General features: G+C 44.7%; 1 protein-coding gene across 4 annotated transcripts in view; it reads left to right on the top strand.

The window, feature by feature from the left end:
* Window positions 1-19672, top strand: part of CTNNA2 (catenin alpha 2) — a 933346-nt gene that overhangs the window by 802159 nt on the left and 111515 nt on the right. Inside the window, exon 10 of one of the 4 annotated variants that reach the window (XM_072951562.1) lies at window positions 2581-2697. The exons of the other annotated variants lie outside the window; for them this stretch is intronic. Within the exon in view, the coding sequence (XP_072807663.1) occupies window positions 2581-2697 (117 nt within the window). The remainder of the gene's footprint in view (window positions 1-2580; window positions 2698-19672) is intronic. 4 annotated transcript variants of the gene reach the window in all.

Genomic DNA, 19672 nt, shown 5'->3' with positions numbered 1-19672 from the left:
AGTTCAGTGCCAGGACTGGGTTGAGAGCCTGGAGGGAGGACAAGAGAAGCAGGAGGAAGAGCCACGTAGGGGCTGATTGGAGCCCAGCTCTCCCGAGCCCGGAAGCCGGAGTCCCGGGGGTCGTCTGCAAGGCCAAGCGGACGTGGCCGAACTGAAGTCGGGAGGCTGGAACGAGGGTCAGGAGCTGGGCGGGGTCTGGATGGGAGGAAAGGTAGGGAAGTTGTATCAGCTTTCTGTTGATGATTGTTTGGTTCAGATTATACAGTCACTCAGATGGCTAGAAACTCAGTGGCTTAAAACAATACAAGTTTATTATATCAAAGTTTCTATAAGTCAACAGTCTGGCCATGGTTGAGCTGGGTTCTCTGCTCAGGGTCTCCCAAGGGCTTAAACCAAGGTGTTGGCCAGGCTGAGTTCCTTTCTGGAGCTCAGGGTCGTCTTCCAAGCCCATGTGGTTGCTGGTAGAATTCAGGACCTTGTGGTGGCAGACCTAATGTTTCTGCTTCCTTGCCAGGGGCCATTCTCAGCTCCCAGAAGTCGCCCGCTGTTCCCTGACCCATGGCCCTCTCTAAAACACGACAGTTTTCTTCTTCCTTAAGGTCATCAGGAGAGCATGTCTTTGATGCTTTACATTCTTTGAAAGACCTCAGCTGATTATGTCAGGCTTACCCAGAAAAAAAACTCTTAAAAAAATTTAACACCTATATTAGGATATGATTCCTGTACAGTAAACTATACGTATTTCAGATGTACAATTTGGTGAACTTTGATAGATGTCTACACCCATGAAACCACCACCACAGTCAAGACAGCGAACGTTCCCATCCCTCCCCAAGAGGCGCACATTTCCAATTCCCAGTTCGTCCGTTCCCACCCCCTTTACCCCCGGTAACCATGTTTGTTCTCTGTGAGTCTGTTTCTGCAGAAAAACCTCTTTTGATGAACTCAAAGTCAACTGCTGAGTCACCTAGCATGAGAGTGTCAGTCGCATCGTAGTCACTCAAGGGGAGGGGGCTATGAAGGGGGTGTATATCAGAGTCTGGAATCTTGGGGCCATTTTTGAATTCTGCCTACAGCACGAACGAGCAAGTGGACATAAGGGCAAGCCTTCTGGTTTCAAGTCCAGGCTCCACCGCACAGAACCTGGAAGACCTTGATGATGGCACTGTCTTTAGCTCTCCTCCATTTCTCACCAGTAAGATGGGGCTAGTGATCATGCTTACATTTAGGGGTTATGGTGTAGATTCAAAAGAATCATATGGAAAAACCAATCGATCAGTGCCTGGCCAGGACCACTGCTTAATGAATGCCAGCTCTTCAAGCAAGCGGCCCATGGCCGACCTTCTCTGAACTGTCAGTGCTCTGCGGGGTGCACTGGGTTAAGGCTCCAGAGTCAGGGCAGAAATGGGAGGTCATACAGCAGCTCAGAGCCCTGCTGGGGGAATACGACTCACAGGGCTGGCATCCCTGATGCCCCACAAGCCCTCGAAAAGGATGCACTGTGTCCTTGTCCACCGGCTTGTCCTGGGTGGATGCCTCATGGAGCTTGGGGGCAAAGCAGAAGATGCCGTCCCAGCCCCAAGCCAAGCAGGGAGCATCAGGGTTGGCTCGGGGTTCGTGATGACATGATGTTTGAGCTGAGACCCGAAGGCAGGCAGGTGGGATGTGGACTGTCAGGGAGGCAGGTGGGAGGTGTTCTTGATGCCTGATGGGAAGCTCCAGCCTAGCACCTGGCCTGTCCTATGCACGGGAGAATGGCTTGTTTTTCTCTTCTCACACCCAGGCGAGCAAGTAACTAACGTATATTGTGTCAAGATCCTATCGCGTTGGCAAAGTTCAATGAAACCTAATTATCTCATTTGAATATCCTTTAAGTCTGCTCATGGTCTCTAATGTGTACACACCAGAGTTAAACAAAAGTACAAATGGAGAGGGGAGGACGCAGCTCAAGTGGTAGAGCGCATGCTTAGCATGCACAAGGTCCTGGGTTCAATCCCCAGCACCTCCTCTGAAAAATAAATAAATAAGTAAATTTAATTACCCACCCTGCAAAAAAAAAAAAAATTCAAAGTGCAAATGGAGACCAAGCATATCAATGGTGGTCACCTCTTTTCTCAAAAATGATGCTATATGTCTTTCTCACCTGGACTCAAGGCTGTGTGTTCATTCGGTGGGGAGGACAAGGATAATATGAATGGATGTGATACCTCAAGCCGCCCAGCAGCGGGCCTGCGTGCACCTGCGGTGTGGCGGAAGGCAGCTCCCGTGTTTGTGGAGCCCAGTAAGCCACGCACATTTCCACTTACTGCACAAAATGCAGCTGCACAACTTTGCCGATCTCTTGCGAACTCACTTCCCACCCCACAAACGTACATCCTGGCTGTGAGAATTTCCAGGTGCTTGCTTTCTTTAGCTATGTGCGCTGTGAAAATCAGTTAAAAAGTTAAGGGCTCTACCTTGTTTTTTGAGAATGCTGCAGCTGTTAGAGCCAGTTATAAAAGGTCTGGAAAGCGGTCTCAAGGGGTAGGTGGAGAATTTTCATCAGCTAGGTGATTTATAGTTCTGTTTGGTTCCTACTAGATGTCACGTATTCACAAAAAAAGTGACACCAGCGTCAGCTTCAGCCTTATTATTAGCGCACCACTGGAAACATCTTGGAAACAAAGAGCCAGCAAAAGATTCAGTGGGACTTTACAGGTTACGTGAACCAGCTCTGAGGAAGAGCTAGCACGGGAGCATCAGCGGTCGCCGAAGGGCGTCCTCTCCTCTGAGGGACCAGCGGAGTCAGGCAGACCGCTGTCAGCAGCAGTTACCGGTCACAGTTACCGGGGAGGCTTCCTGGAGGAGTCAGCACTTGAGCTGGCTTCTTAAAGGACGGGGAGAAGCCAGACACAGTGGAAGGCGATCCTGGGGGAATTCATCCCCCACGGGAAGACGAGTGTGAACACAAGCGCTCAGGCAGGGAGCAGAGTGTAAGCGGGCGCTTTCAGAGGCTCAGAGTTGTTGGAGGCCGATCAGTGAGGACGTGAGAGAGGCGTGTGGGGAGGAAAGGGCCAAGGAGGAGCCAAGGGCTGGGTGGATCATGACTGGCCTTGCGGGGGACTTTAAGGCATTTGGACCTTTGCGGCGGGGACGGGGATGGGGAGTGACTGAAGGGTCTGGGGCAGGGCAGTGTTAAAGGCAGACCTGCCTTTAAGGTGGGTCCTGAGTGGGATCTATCGCACATGCTCACTGCGCGGGGAAGGACTCAGAGGGCAAGACTGGAGACGGAGGCCAAGGAGGAGGTGGCGGAAATAACTTAGGCTGCAGCTGAGTAAGTTCTAAGGAGGTCTAACGTGGAGAGAGGCAGACAAGGGTTCAGACACAGCTTTTTCACTGGTTTCCTTTGCATGGAAAGGATGACAGCATACCAGGTGCAAAAATGGGTGCAGAAGCCAGTCTTCCCCAGTTCACGTCCTAGCTCCATGGCTGCCCATGTGCCCTGTGCAAACTTCTCGGGCTCTTGGTGCCTTAATGCCCTCTCTGTAAAATAAAGATGAGGTTACAATGCGATCACATCTGTTAAGACACACGAAAGCCCGTAGATGAGTAAGAAGAGCGTCTGGCACATCGTAAATGCTCAATGTGTGTTAGTGGTCATTTCTAGGAAAGCGTTTAGCCTAGGAACTTGCATTTCCCAGCTGGACTCTGTGAGCTGGAATCCTGGCCCAGATACGTGTTACGTTACCATGGCAACTTAGCCACTCTGCACTTCAGTTTCTCCATCTGTAAGTGCAGGTTTACAGTATCATCTACCGCTTAGGGTTGGTGTAAGGATTAAGCATGGAAATATGCAGTAAGCACTTAGGAAGTGCCTGGGACGTAACAAGTGCCAATGACTTTTTTAAAAAATTATCATCATCATCTAGGCAACTCTTTCATTTTGTCTTTTTCCACTTTTGGGCAGTAGGATTGAGAACTGATGTTTACTGATTCTATGTAAACTGAAATAGTGCCCACATACTTTGATTTTCTTGTATATTTTGAAAAGTTCTCATGATATAAAACTGCTTTGCCTGCTAAGTTAGTCTTAATGTTTCTATAAAAAAAGCCTGTAACAAGTTTACTAATCTTATTATTTCCTATCTGCGTAGCACCTTTGACCCATACAAAAGGGAGGTGCGGTGTTTTCCTAATTCTGGCCAAAGTTTTACTGAAAAATGCTACTTGGCTCTGGTATTCACATAATCCATTTTGTAGGAAAGTGTCACTGCTGTCCTCCAGGAGGGCTGCTAACTGCCAGGACCTGGGGGACAGCCTGGAATTTGGCATTTGGGCTGGGTCTTCAAACTTTAATGGAAAGCGCTCAATTTATTTCTACTTGCCTGAGTAGAAGATACTCAGGCAATGTTACGAAGCTACTGGGTTGCCGGCTCTGGGTTACGTGCTATGAAGATGGAAACAAAGTGACTCAAAGAGCTTGTTGTCCAGGCAGGAAGACCTAACTGGTAGTGACGGGGCGATGAGCGAGCACCCCATCCTGTGAATGACCATAGAGGTGCTATGATTGCCCAGAGCTGCGGGAACAAGTAGTTCACTGCACCCGAGCGAGGGCCAGACCTGGGTCAGCCCTGGCCACAAAGGCTTTTGCCTCTTGCCTCTTTAGAGAAGACATTTCCCACCTGGTGGCCTCAGTTTTTTTCTTTTTAATTGAAGTATAGTTGATTTACAGTGTTGAGTTAGTTTCTGATGTACAGCATAGTGATTCAGTCATACACACACACACACACGTATATTTTTTCATATTTTTTTCATTATAGATTATAAGATTTTGAATATAGTTCCCAGTGCTATACTGTAGGACCTTGTTGTTTATTTTATATATAGTAGTTTGTATCTGCTGATTCCAAACTCCTAATGTATCTCTCCCCACTCTTCCCCTTTGGTAACCATAAGTCTATTTTCTATGTCTGTGAGTCTGTTTCTGTTTTGTAAATAAGTTCATTTGTCTCATTTTTTTTAGACTCCACATATAAGTGATATCATGTGATATTTGTCTTTCTTGTCTCTCTCTGTCTGACTTACTTCAATTAGCATTATTATCTCTAGTTTCATCCATGTTGCTGCAAAGGGCAATATTTCATTCTTTTTTATGGCTGAGTAATATTCTGTTGTGTGTATGAACCACATAGTCTTAAAGCAGTTGCCTGTTGATGGACACTTGGGCTGCTTCCATGTCTTGGTTATTGTAAATAGTGCTGCTCTGAATGTTGGGGTGCATGTATCTTTTCAAATTAGTTTTTTTTTTTCATTTTGTTAATGGTTTCCTTTGCTGTGCAAAAGCTTTTAAGTTTAATTAGGTCCCATTAGTTTATTTTTGCTTTTATTTCTTTTGCCTTGGGAGACTGCTTTAGGAAAATATTGCTACATTATGTCAGAGAATGTTTTGCCTGTGTTCTCTTCTAGGAGATTTATGGTGTCCTGTCTTATGTTTACATCTTTAAGCCATTTTGAGTTAATTTTTCTGTACAGTGCGAGGGAGCGTTCTAACTTCATTGATTTACATATAGCTGTCTAGCTTTCCCAGCACCACTTGCTGAAGAGATTGTCTTTTCTCCATTGTATATTTTTGCCTCCTTTGTCAAAGATTAATTGACCATAGGTGAGTAGGTTTATTACTGAGCTGTTCATTCTGTTCCATTGATCCATGTGTCTTTTCTTGTGTCAATACTGTGTTGTTTTAATTACCAGAGTTTTGTAGTATTGTCCGAAGTCTGGGAGTGTTATGCCTCCAGCTTCATTCTTTTTCTTCAGTATTGCTTTGGTGATTCTGGATCTTTGTCATTCTATAAAAATTTTAGGATCATTTGTCCTAGTTCTGTGAAAAATGTCCTTGGTAATTTGATAGGGATCACATTAAATCTGTAGATTGCTTTGGGCAGTATGGCCACTTTAACAATATTAATTCTTCGAGAACATGGGATATCTTTCCATTTCTTTGAATCGTCTTTAATTTCTTTTACCAATGTTTTATAGTTCTCAGTGTTGAAGTCTTTCACTTCCTTGGTCAGATTTATTTCTATGTATTTTTTTGACACGATTTTAAAAGGGATTTTGTTTTTTAACTTTCCATTTCTGATGTTTCATTGTTAGTGTAAATAAATGCAACAGATTTCTGTATGTTAATCTTGTATCCTACTAGCTTGTTGAATTCTTTTTTATCAGCTCTAGTCATTTTGTGTGGCACCTTTAGGATTTTCTATACATAGTATCACATCATCTACATATAGTGAAAGTTTTACCTCTTCCCTTCCAATTTGGATCTCTTCTATTTCTTTTTCTTGTCTGATTGCTATGGCTAGGACTTCCAATACTGTGCTGAATAGAAGTGGTGACAGTGGGCATCCTGGCTTCAGTTTTGTTTTTAGTAAAGTGGGAGAGACACTAAATGATATGTAAGTCCACGTCCAACGTTTACACTTGTTGATTAAATGTGAGCTGAAGACTTTCTAGAAGCTTTCTAAAGACATGAGACTTTGGCATGTGAGGGTTTTTTTTTTTTTTTGAAAGATTCGTATCTTTACCCTAAAAATATGAACTTTCTGTGTTCTATCTTTTATCTATGGATCAGCTGATCAAACCATGATTTCTAGGTCCTCTACGGAATAGATTTCCTTGAATTGAGCTATGGGAGTTATACTAAGAAACCCAAGATTGCATTTATGGTGGAATGTGGGGGAGGAAACCACTGAGTTCTTCACACCGAGTTCCCTCCATGAAACAACATTTCCCCTTAGGGACTTTTTTCTTGCTCTCAATGACAAGCTCATGTTTGACCTGCTCCCCCTTGACTTTGCATGCCGGGAAGCTCAGGGCCAGACTGGTGACTCAACATGCTCATGGGTGATACATCCACATTTTGATGTTCCTGTTTACTTTCATTTCCTGATCTTTGTTTCTGCCTCTTGTTGCTTCTCCATGTCATTACTTACATGCCTCTAATCCACCTTTAACTATCTGTGGATCGAACTAAGCAGCCGTGTGTGGTAAAAAGAAGATTCAGGCGCCAACCACACAGTCTGTGCTCAGGAGAGTCTTCACTCTCCTGTGATAAAAATAGCACCTCGCATGGGTATAGCACATTTCAGTTCACAGAGCTCCTCGAATTGTCATTGCTACTTTGTGAAATGGGTGGGGAAGGTCTTTATTTTCCTCATTCTTCAGATGCAAAAACTGAAGCTTGAGGAGGTGAAGTGATTTGTCTTATGTTGCTTGGTGTCACAAGGGTGTAGGGTCAGGGTTCAGGGACACTTTAGTGGGGACGTTTGTCAGACAAGGTTCAGGAAGAGGAGGCTTGCTGTCCCTAGTCCCTCATTATCCCTCAAAGAGGTGTGCTGAGTCTAGAACGAAGCTGACACCACGCAGTAAGACCCTAAGGGTGGGACAGTGCCCTGCTGATGCTGTCTTTTTGTGGCATAAGTATGGCAGTAGTCTTCCGTAGGGAAGTCGACCTACTGGGGAAAAATCAGACTGAATGCAGAAATCTTCTGTTCAAGGGAATGCTAGGTGATACCAGCTGCTTGGCACCTGAAAATCTTGGGGCCCCTGGGGGTTTGAAGCCATGGTCAGCATAGAGCCTTGAATGGGGGAAGGGAGAGCTCAGGCTCCTGGGAAGATGTGGTCCCTCCTCCTGGGAGAATGGACGACACGAGGTCCATCTAGCTTATGGACGGGCACCACACAGGACATACCAGGCCAATTCCTGGGCAGTCCTACTTGTCTCCACATGTAGACAATAGGGACTGGAAGCCAGGCCTTCTGACTCAGAATCACTGTTCTGCCACCATCACGATACTCTGGTTACAGGGCTGGGGCTATGCAGGCTGAAGAGCAGCAATTCCCACGGAGCTTCTCAGGACAGAAGTAACGGCTTCCTCTGTTCTGCTCATTGCACTGAATCCTTTACTCCATTAGATTTGGGTTGACCCACCTGTGTTTCCTCCCCCTCCATCCCTGACGACTCTGTTGTGAGTCTCTACAGGGCAATGTCTATGTCCTACTAATTTTAGTAGATTCAGGATTTAATATAGTTTATGACACACAATAGACACTTAATAAAAATATTTAGCTTATGAATTAATTAGCCCCATTACCTTTTTAATGAATTCCTCGGCATGCTTAAATGTGTATATGTGTCTTTCCAGTTACTGATTGATGTTTATTACAAACTGCCCCCAAAAAACTGGATATATCTTACTGATGATGGAGACCTGTTGAGATGCTCTTCCAATTACCTAGTGAAGCTACTCCCTTCTCTATAATCCCTTTTACTTCACAGCTCATCGTCTTTCATTTGAAATACTACACTGTTATCTAGTTGCCCTGTTTATCTCTCTCCTGTTCCTACTGTTCCTGTCTTCCACCTTGTTTCCCACTGCTACTGAGCTACCTGTCAGACCCTAAATACATCTGATGGAGTATTTCCAGTCATTCCTCAAGGCTCAGCTCAAACATCAAGGATCCTGCACCTTGTGTACCAGACATGTCAGTGGTTTTCTGGGCTCTCTCCTAGGAGGAGGTACGGGCTTTAATTTTTGCTTCTGTGTGTCTGCTGTAAAACTGGTTAGATCCTCTGCAGTTTATTGACGATCATTAGTTATGACGGCCTTTGGGTCATTGAACATAAATTGACTTTCAGGCAAGAAACCTGAGACAGAATAACTTTTAGGGTCCAGGGCAAGGATTTGGGGCTATCGTGGCATAAGAGATACAAAATGAAACAGTAGCATCTGTAATCCTGGAACTAGTCCCGGATTTCTGCTCAGTGTTCACGTGTGTCTCCACCGCCTTGTTCCCTATTATGCTCTCTGTGTCCCTAGCAGAAGACTCTGGTCTGTATGGTCTTTATCAGATCCACTCATAGAAAGGAATCTGCTAATGGTGATGCATGTCTTTGTTAGCAAAGAGCCACTGTGTTGTCTTTCCCAAGACACACCTGCATTTTAGTCTCATCCCTCATCATGGAAGGAAAGGCTTGATGGCTACTCATAAAAGTCACAGTTTCAGAGATGGAAAGCTGTTAGAGATCTTTCTTCCAGGATAAATTTTACCTTGTCTACTAATATCAGTTGTATGGTTTGAGGGCTTTTATTCAAAATGACTGTGAAGCCACATCTAGGCACCATGAGCAAGGTGCTGGGGTTGTTAGCATGTCTGCCACGGTCATAGGTGAGTGCAAAGCATACCTCCGTGTCTCATACAACTTCTTCCCAGGGCAGGGAGCACCTCTTCAAACAGATGGTCCTCTTACCGCTTTCTTAACACACCTATGGGCCAAGACTCTCTCTTTTATAACACGGGCTGTGGCATTGTATATTAACTATATATATATTATTGTCAAATTTCTTAAACCTCTTCTGCCAATTTTTGATTGAGTTGTTTGTGTGTTTGATTGTTTTTTGATATCTCACAGTATGAGCAATTTGTATACTTTGGATATTAACCCCTTGTCAGTTGCATCCTTTACAAATATTTTCTCACGTTCCATAGGTTGTCTTTTCATTCTGTTGATGGTTTCCTTTGCTGTGCAAAAGCTTTTAAGTTTGATTAGGTCCCACTTGTTTATCTTTTATTTTATTTCCTTTGCCTTGGGAGACTGATATAAGAAAATATTGCTACGAGTTATGTCCAAGAATGTTTTGCCTATGTTTTTTTTCTGGCAGAAGACCTAAATAGACATCTCTCTAAAGATTACATACAGATACCCAATAGGCACATGAAAAGATGCTCAGCTTCACTAATTACCAGAGAAATGCAAATCAAAACTACAATGATGTATCACTTCACACTGGTCAGAATGACCATCTTTAAAACGTCTACAAATAATAAATGCTGGAGAGGGTGTGGAGAAAAGGGAACCCCTCCACACTGTTGGCGGGAATGTAAATTGGTGCAGCCACTACTGAAAACAGTATGGCAATTCCATTAAAAACTAAACATAGAGCTACCATATGATCCAGCAATCCCACTCCTGGGCATATACCCTGAAAAGATGAACACTTTAATTTGAAAAGATACATGCACCCCAGTGTTCACAGCAGCACTATTTACTACAATAGCTAAGACATGGAAACAACCCAAGTGCCCATTGACCAACAATTGGTTTAAGAAAATGTAGTAGATACATACAATGGAATAGTACTGAGAAATAAAAATAGAATGAAATATTGCCATTTGCAGCAACATGGATGGACCTATAGAATATCATACTAAATTAAGTGAGTCAGACAGAGAAAGACTAATATCACATGATATCACTTTTCCTGGAATCTAAAAATATAAAACAATGAATCCATATACAAAACAGAAACAGAATTACAGACAAAACAAATTTATGGTACCCAAAGGGGACAGGGAGAGGGGAAGGGATAAATTAGGAGTATGGGATCACAGATACAAACATAAAATAGATAAGCAAAGAGGATTTACTGGACAGCACAGCAAACTAAATTCAGTATCGTGTAATACTGTAATGGAAATACATATACAACTGAATCACTTTGCTGGAACCAGAAACTATCACAATGTTGTAAATCAGCTATATTTCAATTAAAAAGTTCTTAAACTTCAATATGGGAACAAACTGGATAAAATCTGAGTAAGGGCTAAAAGGAAAGTTGATCAGTTGTTGTCTGTAGCCCCTCAACCTGGTAGGGGATAGACTACCAAATTCTTAGTACAAATTACAGAATTGTGACCAAGGTCAAATTTAATGGTGATAGTATATTTCACCGTCTCCTTTACCAACTGTATATCCGTATCTTTTAGGAATATAGTACCTACTACAATCTAGAATGATTTTTACCAAAACGTCTGTGTTGAGAGTAGGTAGGAAGTCACAACGGTGACTTTTGCTGTGGATTTCCTTCTCATCTGTTAGATAATGTTGGAATTAAAAGTAAATAAAGACCCTTGGCAAAATCTGACTGTAACCTCTTGGAATTCTTAATAGTGAAGGAAAGGAAAATAGGACACAGAGCCCTATGTATGGAAGTGTTCCCAAAAGCAAGTTTAAAAATAAAAGTTCAAAGGAAAAAACAGTAATAATTCCATGGCCAAGGCTCTGTAGGTTCAGAATATAAACTTCTGGACTACATGGCTGCAGAGAGTCTAAATGAGGGCAAGTGAGGCAGACAGTCTCTGATGAGCTTCTAGGGCAGGCACGGAAGATACAGGAGAAGGGGCTGATGGTTCTTTCCCACGAAGGCTCAGAGTAAATTTTAAAGTTATCTTTCATTCTAGATGCCAATTCAGAGTGACCTGGTTTGTCGTACACACATTGTCTGCTTTGGGCATATATCTGGCTATAAATATTTATCTTGATCATTTTCCCCTTATGCTGATTCTTTTCTCTGAAAATCACCCATCATTTGCTCTCCTATGCTAGTATTTCTTAACCTTTTATTATTTATTATTACTATTACTATTCATTATTATTCCCCTTGGGCACCTTTTTAAAACCTTCTTTTCCCTAGTTACCTCCTACACATCATGTTAATAGCACAGACATTCATGTATCTGTCTGTGCACTGTGACCTTTTGGAAGGCTGTGTACTGTTGTAATGTCTGACAATTTTTTTGACCCCACCCCACCGGGAAGCAATTTTTGACCCCTTGGGAATGCATGACTTCTGCCACAACTGTTTTCTTCTGCAGACAACGTATAGATCTGAGCTCCTGGGGGGGCGTTTTTCTCTTTCTCTGACATTTTGTTTCTTAGCTCCCTTATTAACCTAAGAGAAGTACCCATGGTGCTCCTTTTTTGGTTAGCTGAAGATGCATCCCTTGCTTTGCAGTACCCTGTGCTCGCTACCATATGATCTCATCCGTGTAACTATGGACACCCCCTTAGCTCCTCTTCCAGGAACACGCATGTAAAGCAGAGAGAGAAACAATACCATCTGGATGCTTCTCTTCCTTCGGTGTTCTTCTCAACACTTAATTCTACGAGGTGTAGCCCAGGTTTCTTTCTTTATTTTTCTGAGGATGACAGTTGTTTAGCTGCGCTTTAGCAAATGTTGGTGAGCTCATTCTTGGCAGATTCTCTGCACCACCTCAGGTATATACTGAGGGAGACAAGAATTCCTATTGGGCACGGTATCAGTTTTGCATATGATTTCTTGTTTTCCTCCAGAGAGATTCGTTGGACGCTGTACAGCTTTGTTATTTTTTTGTTGAATCTATGGTTGTGTATCAGTCAGAATAAGTCAGGTTGTGCTGCATTAACGAAACTCCCTCCAAAATCTCAATGCCATTCTGTCCAAAACTGTTGCTTGCACTAGAGGAAACGCCAGCTGTAGAGGATCTTACTTTTAGCACAGAAGTTACAGTTGTAACTTCCATTCTCAACTCATTCCTCAGAGTTAATCACATGCCACCATCCAACCACAAGAAAGGAGGCACTGTGACCCTCCTTTACTCTAAGGGACAGTTCAGATCTTGGTGAGCAGAACTAATGAGTACCCTAGGGCGGGGCCAGGATTTTCTCTATTTTCTGGAACTTTCTCCTCCATACATAGATGGGTGTTTTTTTCAATATTTTTTGGGGGGCGGTGGTAACTAGGTTTATGTATGTATGCATATATGTATTTATATATTTATTTATTCAGTGGAGGTACTGGGGCTAGAACCCAGGACTTCGTGCATGCTAAGCACGCACTCTACCACTGAGCTATAGCTTCCCCCACTTCTTCAGTATTTATAATTTATTTATAATTATTTCATAATACAAAGCCGCCTTCCCTCTCTCTCCTCCTGAATCGTGTTTTTTTTTTTTTCCTCATCAGCTTCTGGCCCCTTGATTATAATTTTTCTTTTCTTCTTTGTAATCTTCATTTCTCTTTTGTTTGTTTGTTTCTGTGAATTTATACTTGAACTCCCAGCCAGATTGTGAGTTTCTAGCCCCCATTTTAACACTCGCTCTGTTGGGTGAGCAGTTTATGGACAGAGGTGCCCCAAGTCCTTTGATTTCTCCTTCTGCGGGGAGATTTGTAGCACACGTTCTTGGGGGAACTAAAAGGCTTCAAGCATATGAAATGAATCTCATGGTGTCTGTAATTTCTAGGCGAACTGACTTTGTTTTTGCTGTTTCCACTTGGAAACTGCTCGTTTTCAGACCCATTCTGATGAGTTTCAAACAGGCTTCTGCCGCAGAATTCTACCGACGCACCTCCCTGCAACAAGAGAATGGCCAGCTCTGTTCTCCTCTGATAGAAACTTCTCCTTCTGTGTCTCAGAGCTTCCAGTGTGAAAGAAGTGATAAGGTGATAAAGTAATTGCTGATGGGAAGAACAAAAGGGAGATTTTGATAGTGTCTTCCTTTGTACCTCTGGATGGGTCAGAAAAGCATAGTAGAACTTCTGACGCAGAACCTAGAGCTGAGGCGCAAACAGCAGCCCCAGGCCTCAGATAACTTTCTGACTCCAATATCATGGCCTCTGCATTTCTCTAGAAATTGATTATTTCCACTGCCAAGGGCTGACATTGGAATCTTTTTCTCTTGAGCTGCATCATGAGAAAGCACTTATCTCTCTCTAATTCTGAAAAGAAACTTTTGTTACGTATTCTTTAGATCTGCAATGTGCCTTTCATTGCTCACTGCATGAGCTCCGATTTGTAAAGAAACATAGCTCCTGAAGACCCAAGCTACTCCTTGTTCTGCTTTGCGGGATACAAAGCCGAAAAGGATAATAGCCAAGGTCTGGTGGCTTCAGCCGAAATCAGTGGAGGCTCCAGATTCCGTCTGAATGACAATAACCTTGGCGTCCCTGAAACGCACCTCTGTTAATTTCATCCTCGCAGCCTGGCAGGAGCACATTTCTCAGTCAAGATAAAAGGAGCCAGACTGGCCTTTTTTTTTTTTTTTTCCTGAGATCTGGCTATGTCTTCTCTTTCTTCACCTCACTTTCCACTTTTCTCTGTCTTCTCTCTCCTCCTCCTCCTTGCTGGGCTCCTTTGGGGCCAGGTGTTTGGATGACGTCCGTCCTCACTCGAGACAGCCAGTGGGATTCGTCCCCCAGAGCACACCCACGAGGCAGAGTGCCAGCCACCTTAGCGTGGCCTCTCTGGGGCGGGATGGGGTTTGCCGTTCTCCCCTCAACACCGACGTGCTCAAAAAAGCAGTTTCCACACTGAGCCGATTGGCTAATACGTCCCTTTTTGATCACTTGAGACCATGGATATCTGAGCAACACTAGAGTATTTTCACAGAGCAGGAGCAGACAGAGTGGAAAACAACAGGAAGGTGCTGGACACCTGTTTGGAAGACGCCTTTTCAGTAAAAGCAGCAAGGGCCACGTGACCTGGACACCGACTTGGCTTCCTTCACCGTTTTGTCTCAGCTCAGCCCCTATGGTGGGCGAGGGCAGGGCAGCTCTCTGCAGTGCCTTCCTGCTTGTCTCGTCCCACACAGCTCTGTCCCCTCCCATCCAAGCTGGCCCTCCGGTCCTAACAGCTCCTCCGGGATGTCCACTCTTAACTCTGGCCGACTGGAGTTGGTCATTGGTCACATACAGCTGAGCAAGTGGAGGGCATAGCCGTTCTTTCTCAGGGATGTGGGAGCTTTTTTCGTGTTAAATACAAGTTGAAGAAATTTATCTTTATTGAAAAGTTAGTTTATGTGATTAACCATATTTAGTTCTGATCATGCAGATTTAAGTTCCCTCTGCGGTCTTTGGAAGTTATCTGCCAAGGACAGAATGTGGTCTCAAGTGAGCAAGAAATACAGGCAAATTAGGTGCCGAATTCCACTTGTCTAAAAATGGTAAATTAATAGCCCTTATCTAATGGCGTTCTTTTTCCTTGAGTTAAGGCATAACTGAAATTTTCTCGTCCATGTGAGAGCAGAAGAGATTTTTATTTCTTCGCTCCATTCCCCTCAGGAGGGGTGCGCTAAGTTTTGTTTCCAGTAGAAAACCCCAGCTTCCCAGTGGTTCTCTCTGTCTCAGGCCAGTCCCTCCCTAAAAGCAGTCCTCCCTTCAGTCTGCCAGCTCGGTGCTGCTCGGGAAGGGGAAGGGGGACGGATGGGAGCAGCTGTTTCTGACCTTCAGCGAGAGAATTCTGTCCGTTAGGCACTATAAATTCGCTTTCTGCGAATGGGAGAGCAGAAATGTTCTCCATCAGGACAGAGAGAGCATTTGCACCCGAAATACACAGAAAACCAATCAATCAAATTAATTTCTAGCCGTCAGCCTCGGAGGCTCACCTCCATCAGCCACATCAGGAGGCAAAAGGGCAGTTAACCTGTCATGACTGGGGAAGCTTGGGGAGCCCTGAAGACTCGCGCACCAGCGCTGGTAAAGGGCGCCTTCCTGTCGCTGTGCCTGTCAACAGTTTGCTTCGTCTGTAATCACAGTATCCAGTGCTGCCGTGGAGGGAGGCGGTCAGATGCCGCGGGGCCCAGATGCTCACTGGTCCACTGCCCCAGTCCTTAAATTGCAGACAGGGGTTATTCCTTTGATTGAAAGAGTGAGAAGAAATACACACAGGCACCTCTTTATCCTCGAACTGGCCCGTCATCAGGCGAAGACCCCTTGGGGATGCGCGATGTCAGGTAAGTTTGTTGAGAAGATGTCTCTGGCCGAGAGTTGCGCTGGGGAATCCTGCCACAAACAGCCACTCAGGACAGCCCTGGGTCCCAGAACCCCACGTTATTCATAAGGGTGGGAGTTTTTTGCTTTGCATCAACACTGAATCACTTCCTGGACAATATCCCTCTTCCTCTTTGTTGCCTAAAATTCGTTCTGGAGAGCCACTTTACATACCCCGGTAACTAAATTCCTTTATGATCAGGGTGTCCTGTGACATTTGGCTCATCTGTGAGGATCATACTAACTAGACAGTTGCCAGGATCCACATCCTTAAAGTATGTTATTTCTAGGAAGTACGAGTAGAAAGCCTTCAGGCATTAGGACAGTGAATGAGTCAATTCGCTCTAGGGCAAGACATTCGAGAAAGGTTTAGACAGTGGAGCTAAAAATGCTGCACTTCACTTAGAGGCATTCATATCAAAAACACTGACCTGCGGTTTGATAGTTGGATGACTGTGGTGACTCTTGAAGAATGTCTTGTATATTTAGTTTAATGATGAAATATCCTTTAGTGAAAGGTGCTGTGAGCTAGTGATCTCTGGGTAGGTGTGGAATGTCATGATGGGATAATTGGATCAATCTGGTCTCCTGGTTCGGGAACATCATTTCCCAATCTGTCAAATTCTCCCCCTCTTCCGACACCCACAGAAGCACAGATTTTGGTTATGACGCTGGGAAGTCTCCAGCTGTCCAAGAACATTCCATGCCCGTCTTGTCCTTCTGGATGGAGGACAGTGCCCCTGCGCCAGCACATCCTCCATGACTGTCAGACATGCTGAAATTTACAGAAGCTACTCTTGATGAAGTTTCTGCCTCAGCCCTGAGCTCGGCTGGCTCTGCTTCCTGGCTGTATTTCCTACTCGGTCTTGGATGGCGTGCAGTGTCCAGCCTTTGGTTACCACTGTTGGTGACAGTAATATCAATAATCATTATCTGCAGTGGAATGTTTTTATCTGCAGAAAAAACATACTTACTGGGGTTTTTCCGTTAGATTCTTAACTAGCCTTGCTTTGACTATGTATGTGATTAAATGCTGTTTAATTTCAGGAAAAGTTTGGTTTCTGAAGTTGAATCCGTAAGCATTTTATAAAAACACTGTCCAACCCAGTATTTGCCTTTTTTGGCCTTAGTTCTCAAGAAACTAAATCTGAGTTTAGTACCCAATTATAGGTGATAGACTTACCTGAACTTACTCATACTGGGTTTTGTTCATTTCTGCCCCTGGATCATTGAGAAGGTCCCATAATTTACTCACTAGCATAAATAGAAATGGGTCTTTCTCTTGAGCCCATCAGCATCATTTATTGTCATTCAGGAGAGAGAAGGGAACTCACAATTAGTATGTTCTCAGGGGCAGTGGGAAAAATGGAAGAAGCACCCGGAGCTTGGTTCTAGGAGGGACCATGGAAAGCAGACACGGCCGGGAAGGCCAAGGAAAGGCAGGTGCAGAAGGAAAACAAAACAGCATCGTGAAGACCGAGAAACCTTTTTCAAGTGCTGTCCTCCACCGTGCTTTGTGCTCATGAAACAAGAAAACACAGAAACCTATTGGCAAATCCAGACTGAAAAAGTGGCAGGTCATCAGACTGGTAGCCGGGGTGCCTGCTTTCGCGTCCTGCCTCGGCCCCTTTGCAAAAACTACACTCTCTCTCAGTCTTCCTTTCTTCATCTTAACATTAGACGTACAGGCTGGATGCTCTCGAAGTCTCCTTCTCAGCTTTAACATCATGAGGCATTTAAAAAATGCTTCCGTATTTCACGAGTGTTGGGAACAGCATTGTCACTCCCCAGCATGGGCCCAACGGCAGCTCTGAGCTGCAGATAATAATAGGTTGGAACCGATCCCTTGACCTGATCTGTTCTGACCTCCTCTGGACTCTGTGTCCCAGAAACTTTTATACTAATTCAAAGGGTGACTTGTCTGTTTGGTAAAATTTCCTTTAAATTGCAGGAAGCCACTGCATGCTGGTATCTTTCCTGTCCTGCGGAAATAGACCAGAGCTCAGTCGTCTCAGAAAAGCTTTTATGGGTCTATTAAAATAACTGAGTCCCAAGAGTCCCAGCTGCTCATCGAACCCAAACCCCTAAAGGACCGTGTCCTCACCTGAGGGAACTGACACCCACAGACCACCCTGAAGAATAACGTACAAGGGATCCTCATGTCAGTCATGTCTGTCATTCACATTCTTTCTAAGATGGGGTCTCATTATTGATCCACTATTGTCTAGAAGGCCTTTCCCCTCACTCCACGTAGGGGGGCCGTTCCGTGATTTCCTCATCCTTCCCCCAGTAGGAATACTAATGGAATACAAATTTCAGCCATCAGTTCCAAACGGAGGTGCAGGACCAAGAGGTGTGCTTTTCCGAGCAGCTGACTGAAAGCTGGTTTACAGACTCTTAATACCCTCCCCCACTCTGGAGGCATAAAGAGATGGCTACTTTGGTATTAGAGGGAAGGCATTTTTGGAGAGGGCTGCCGGTGTGCTGTGCCAGCCCCTGTCTTTAGCAAAGGGAAACAGGCTCAGACAGAAGCACTGGGAGAGCTAGAAAAGTCCTCAAGTGCCAATGAAGAACGCAGAGGGATGGGGGTCCCGTCAGGTTGGGAGAATCTGAGGAGTGAGCCTTAAGCTGCAGTTGCTTCTGTCAGGAAGCAGAGAAAAGTTGGCTGCACTGGGATTGGCCAGAGTTTACCCATGAAAAGGACTGGTGTTTCCTGTGGGTGAAGAGGTTCCGTGTGGAGTGAGCCAAGGTCCTATTCAAGATGGCGGCTTGGAGAGTGAATTAACCTCGGTGGAAAAACTGGAGGTATTATTGGCTTCTGAGGGACTGACGGAGGGGTAAAGGACCAGTGGGGGGAAGATGCACTGGCCCTCAGCAAGGGGAACCACTGGTGACAGAGCCCACTGTGAACACCTGCCAACCCCAGCCAGCACCTGTGTTGGGACAGCATCTCTGTGCGGTGAGCAAAGACGTTCCTGTTCCCCTTTTCTCTTCTGCCATCCACTGCCCTGCCTTGGAGGTCTTGAAAGCCCCCGTTAGCAAGTTGTGGGAGCAGGAGTGGAAGCTGCCCAGTGAAGGAGGAGAAGAGAAACCAAGCAGGTGCCTCTCCACTTACTGTGGTCCCATCAGGGGATGGAGAGGAGCCTTAACTTTAGGGCAAGATGTAAGCTTTAACCCTTCGGTAGAGCTTTATGTGGTAAGAAGAATACTGCCTTCCCCTCCAAGATGTCCACGTCCTAATCCTTGTACTTTGTAAAAAGGTGTGATGCATGACAGAGGGGGCTTAAGGTGGGAGGTGGAAAGAAGTTTGCTAATCATCCGAGCTTAAGATGAGATTATCCTGGATATTCTGGGTGGTCCCAGAATAATCACAAGGGTCCTTATAAATAAAAGAGGGAGAAAGGAGAGTTGGAGTCAGAAGGATGCGATGTGAGAAAAACTTGACCGGGTCTTGCTGGGTTTGACGATGGAAAGGAACCATAAGCCATTAACGTGAGCAGCCCCTGGAAAACAGAGAAGGCAAGCGAATGGATTCTCCCCTGAAGCCTCGAGGAAAGAGCCCAGCCCCTCGGGCTCCTTCATGGTAGCCCAGTGAGCTCCATTTCCAACTTCCTACCTTCAGAAATGTAGAATAATAAATTTGCATTGTTTAAAGCCCCTCATTTTGTGGTAAAATTTTCCAGCAGCAATAAAAAAAAATAATACATTGAAGAAGCGAATTGAGGCTGACTTACTTCAGAATGACCGGAAAAGTCATGGAGAAGAACTAGCCCCAGGGAATAAATTAAACAGAGAAGGAAACCAAAAAATACGAATTTGTGCCCCACAACCCAGCAGTTACATTTCTAAATTGGGTCATCAAGTGGTCTTTCTTACTGGAAGTTCCCAACACGGCAGGTCTGGAACCGGGTTCTGTGTTTCTGTAAAATGAGTCACGCATTTCCCGGTTCTGAACAGAGTCGCCTCTGAAGTCCGAATCCAGAGACCCTGGCTTTTTGTGGGGCTCTGCTCCGTTGCAGAAACAGTGTGCTCCATTTAGGGGGCCT

The sequence above is a fragment of the Vicugna pacos genome, chromosome 28 (genome assembly GCF_048564905.1).
Source record: "Vicugna pacos chromosome 28, VicPac4, whole genome shotgun sequence".
NCBI classification, from domain to species: Eukaryota; Metazoa; Chordata; class Mammalia; order Artiodactyla; family Camelidae; genus Vicugna; species Vicugna pacos.
Note: the sequence above shows the minus strand (reverse complement) of the source record. Positions and strands in the feature narration are given on the sequence as shown.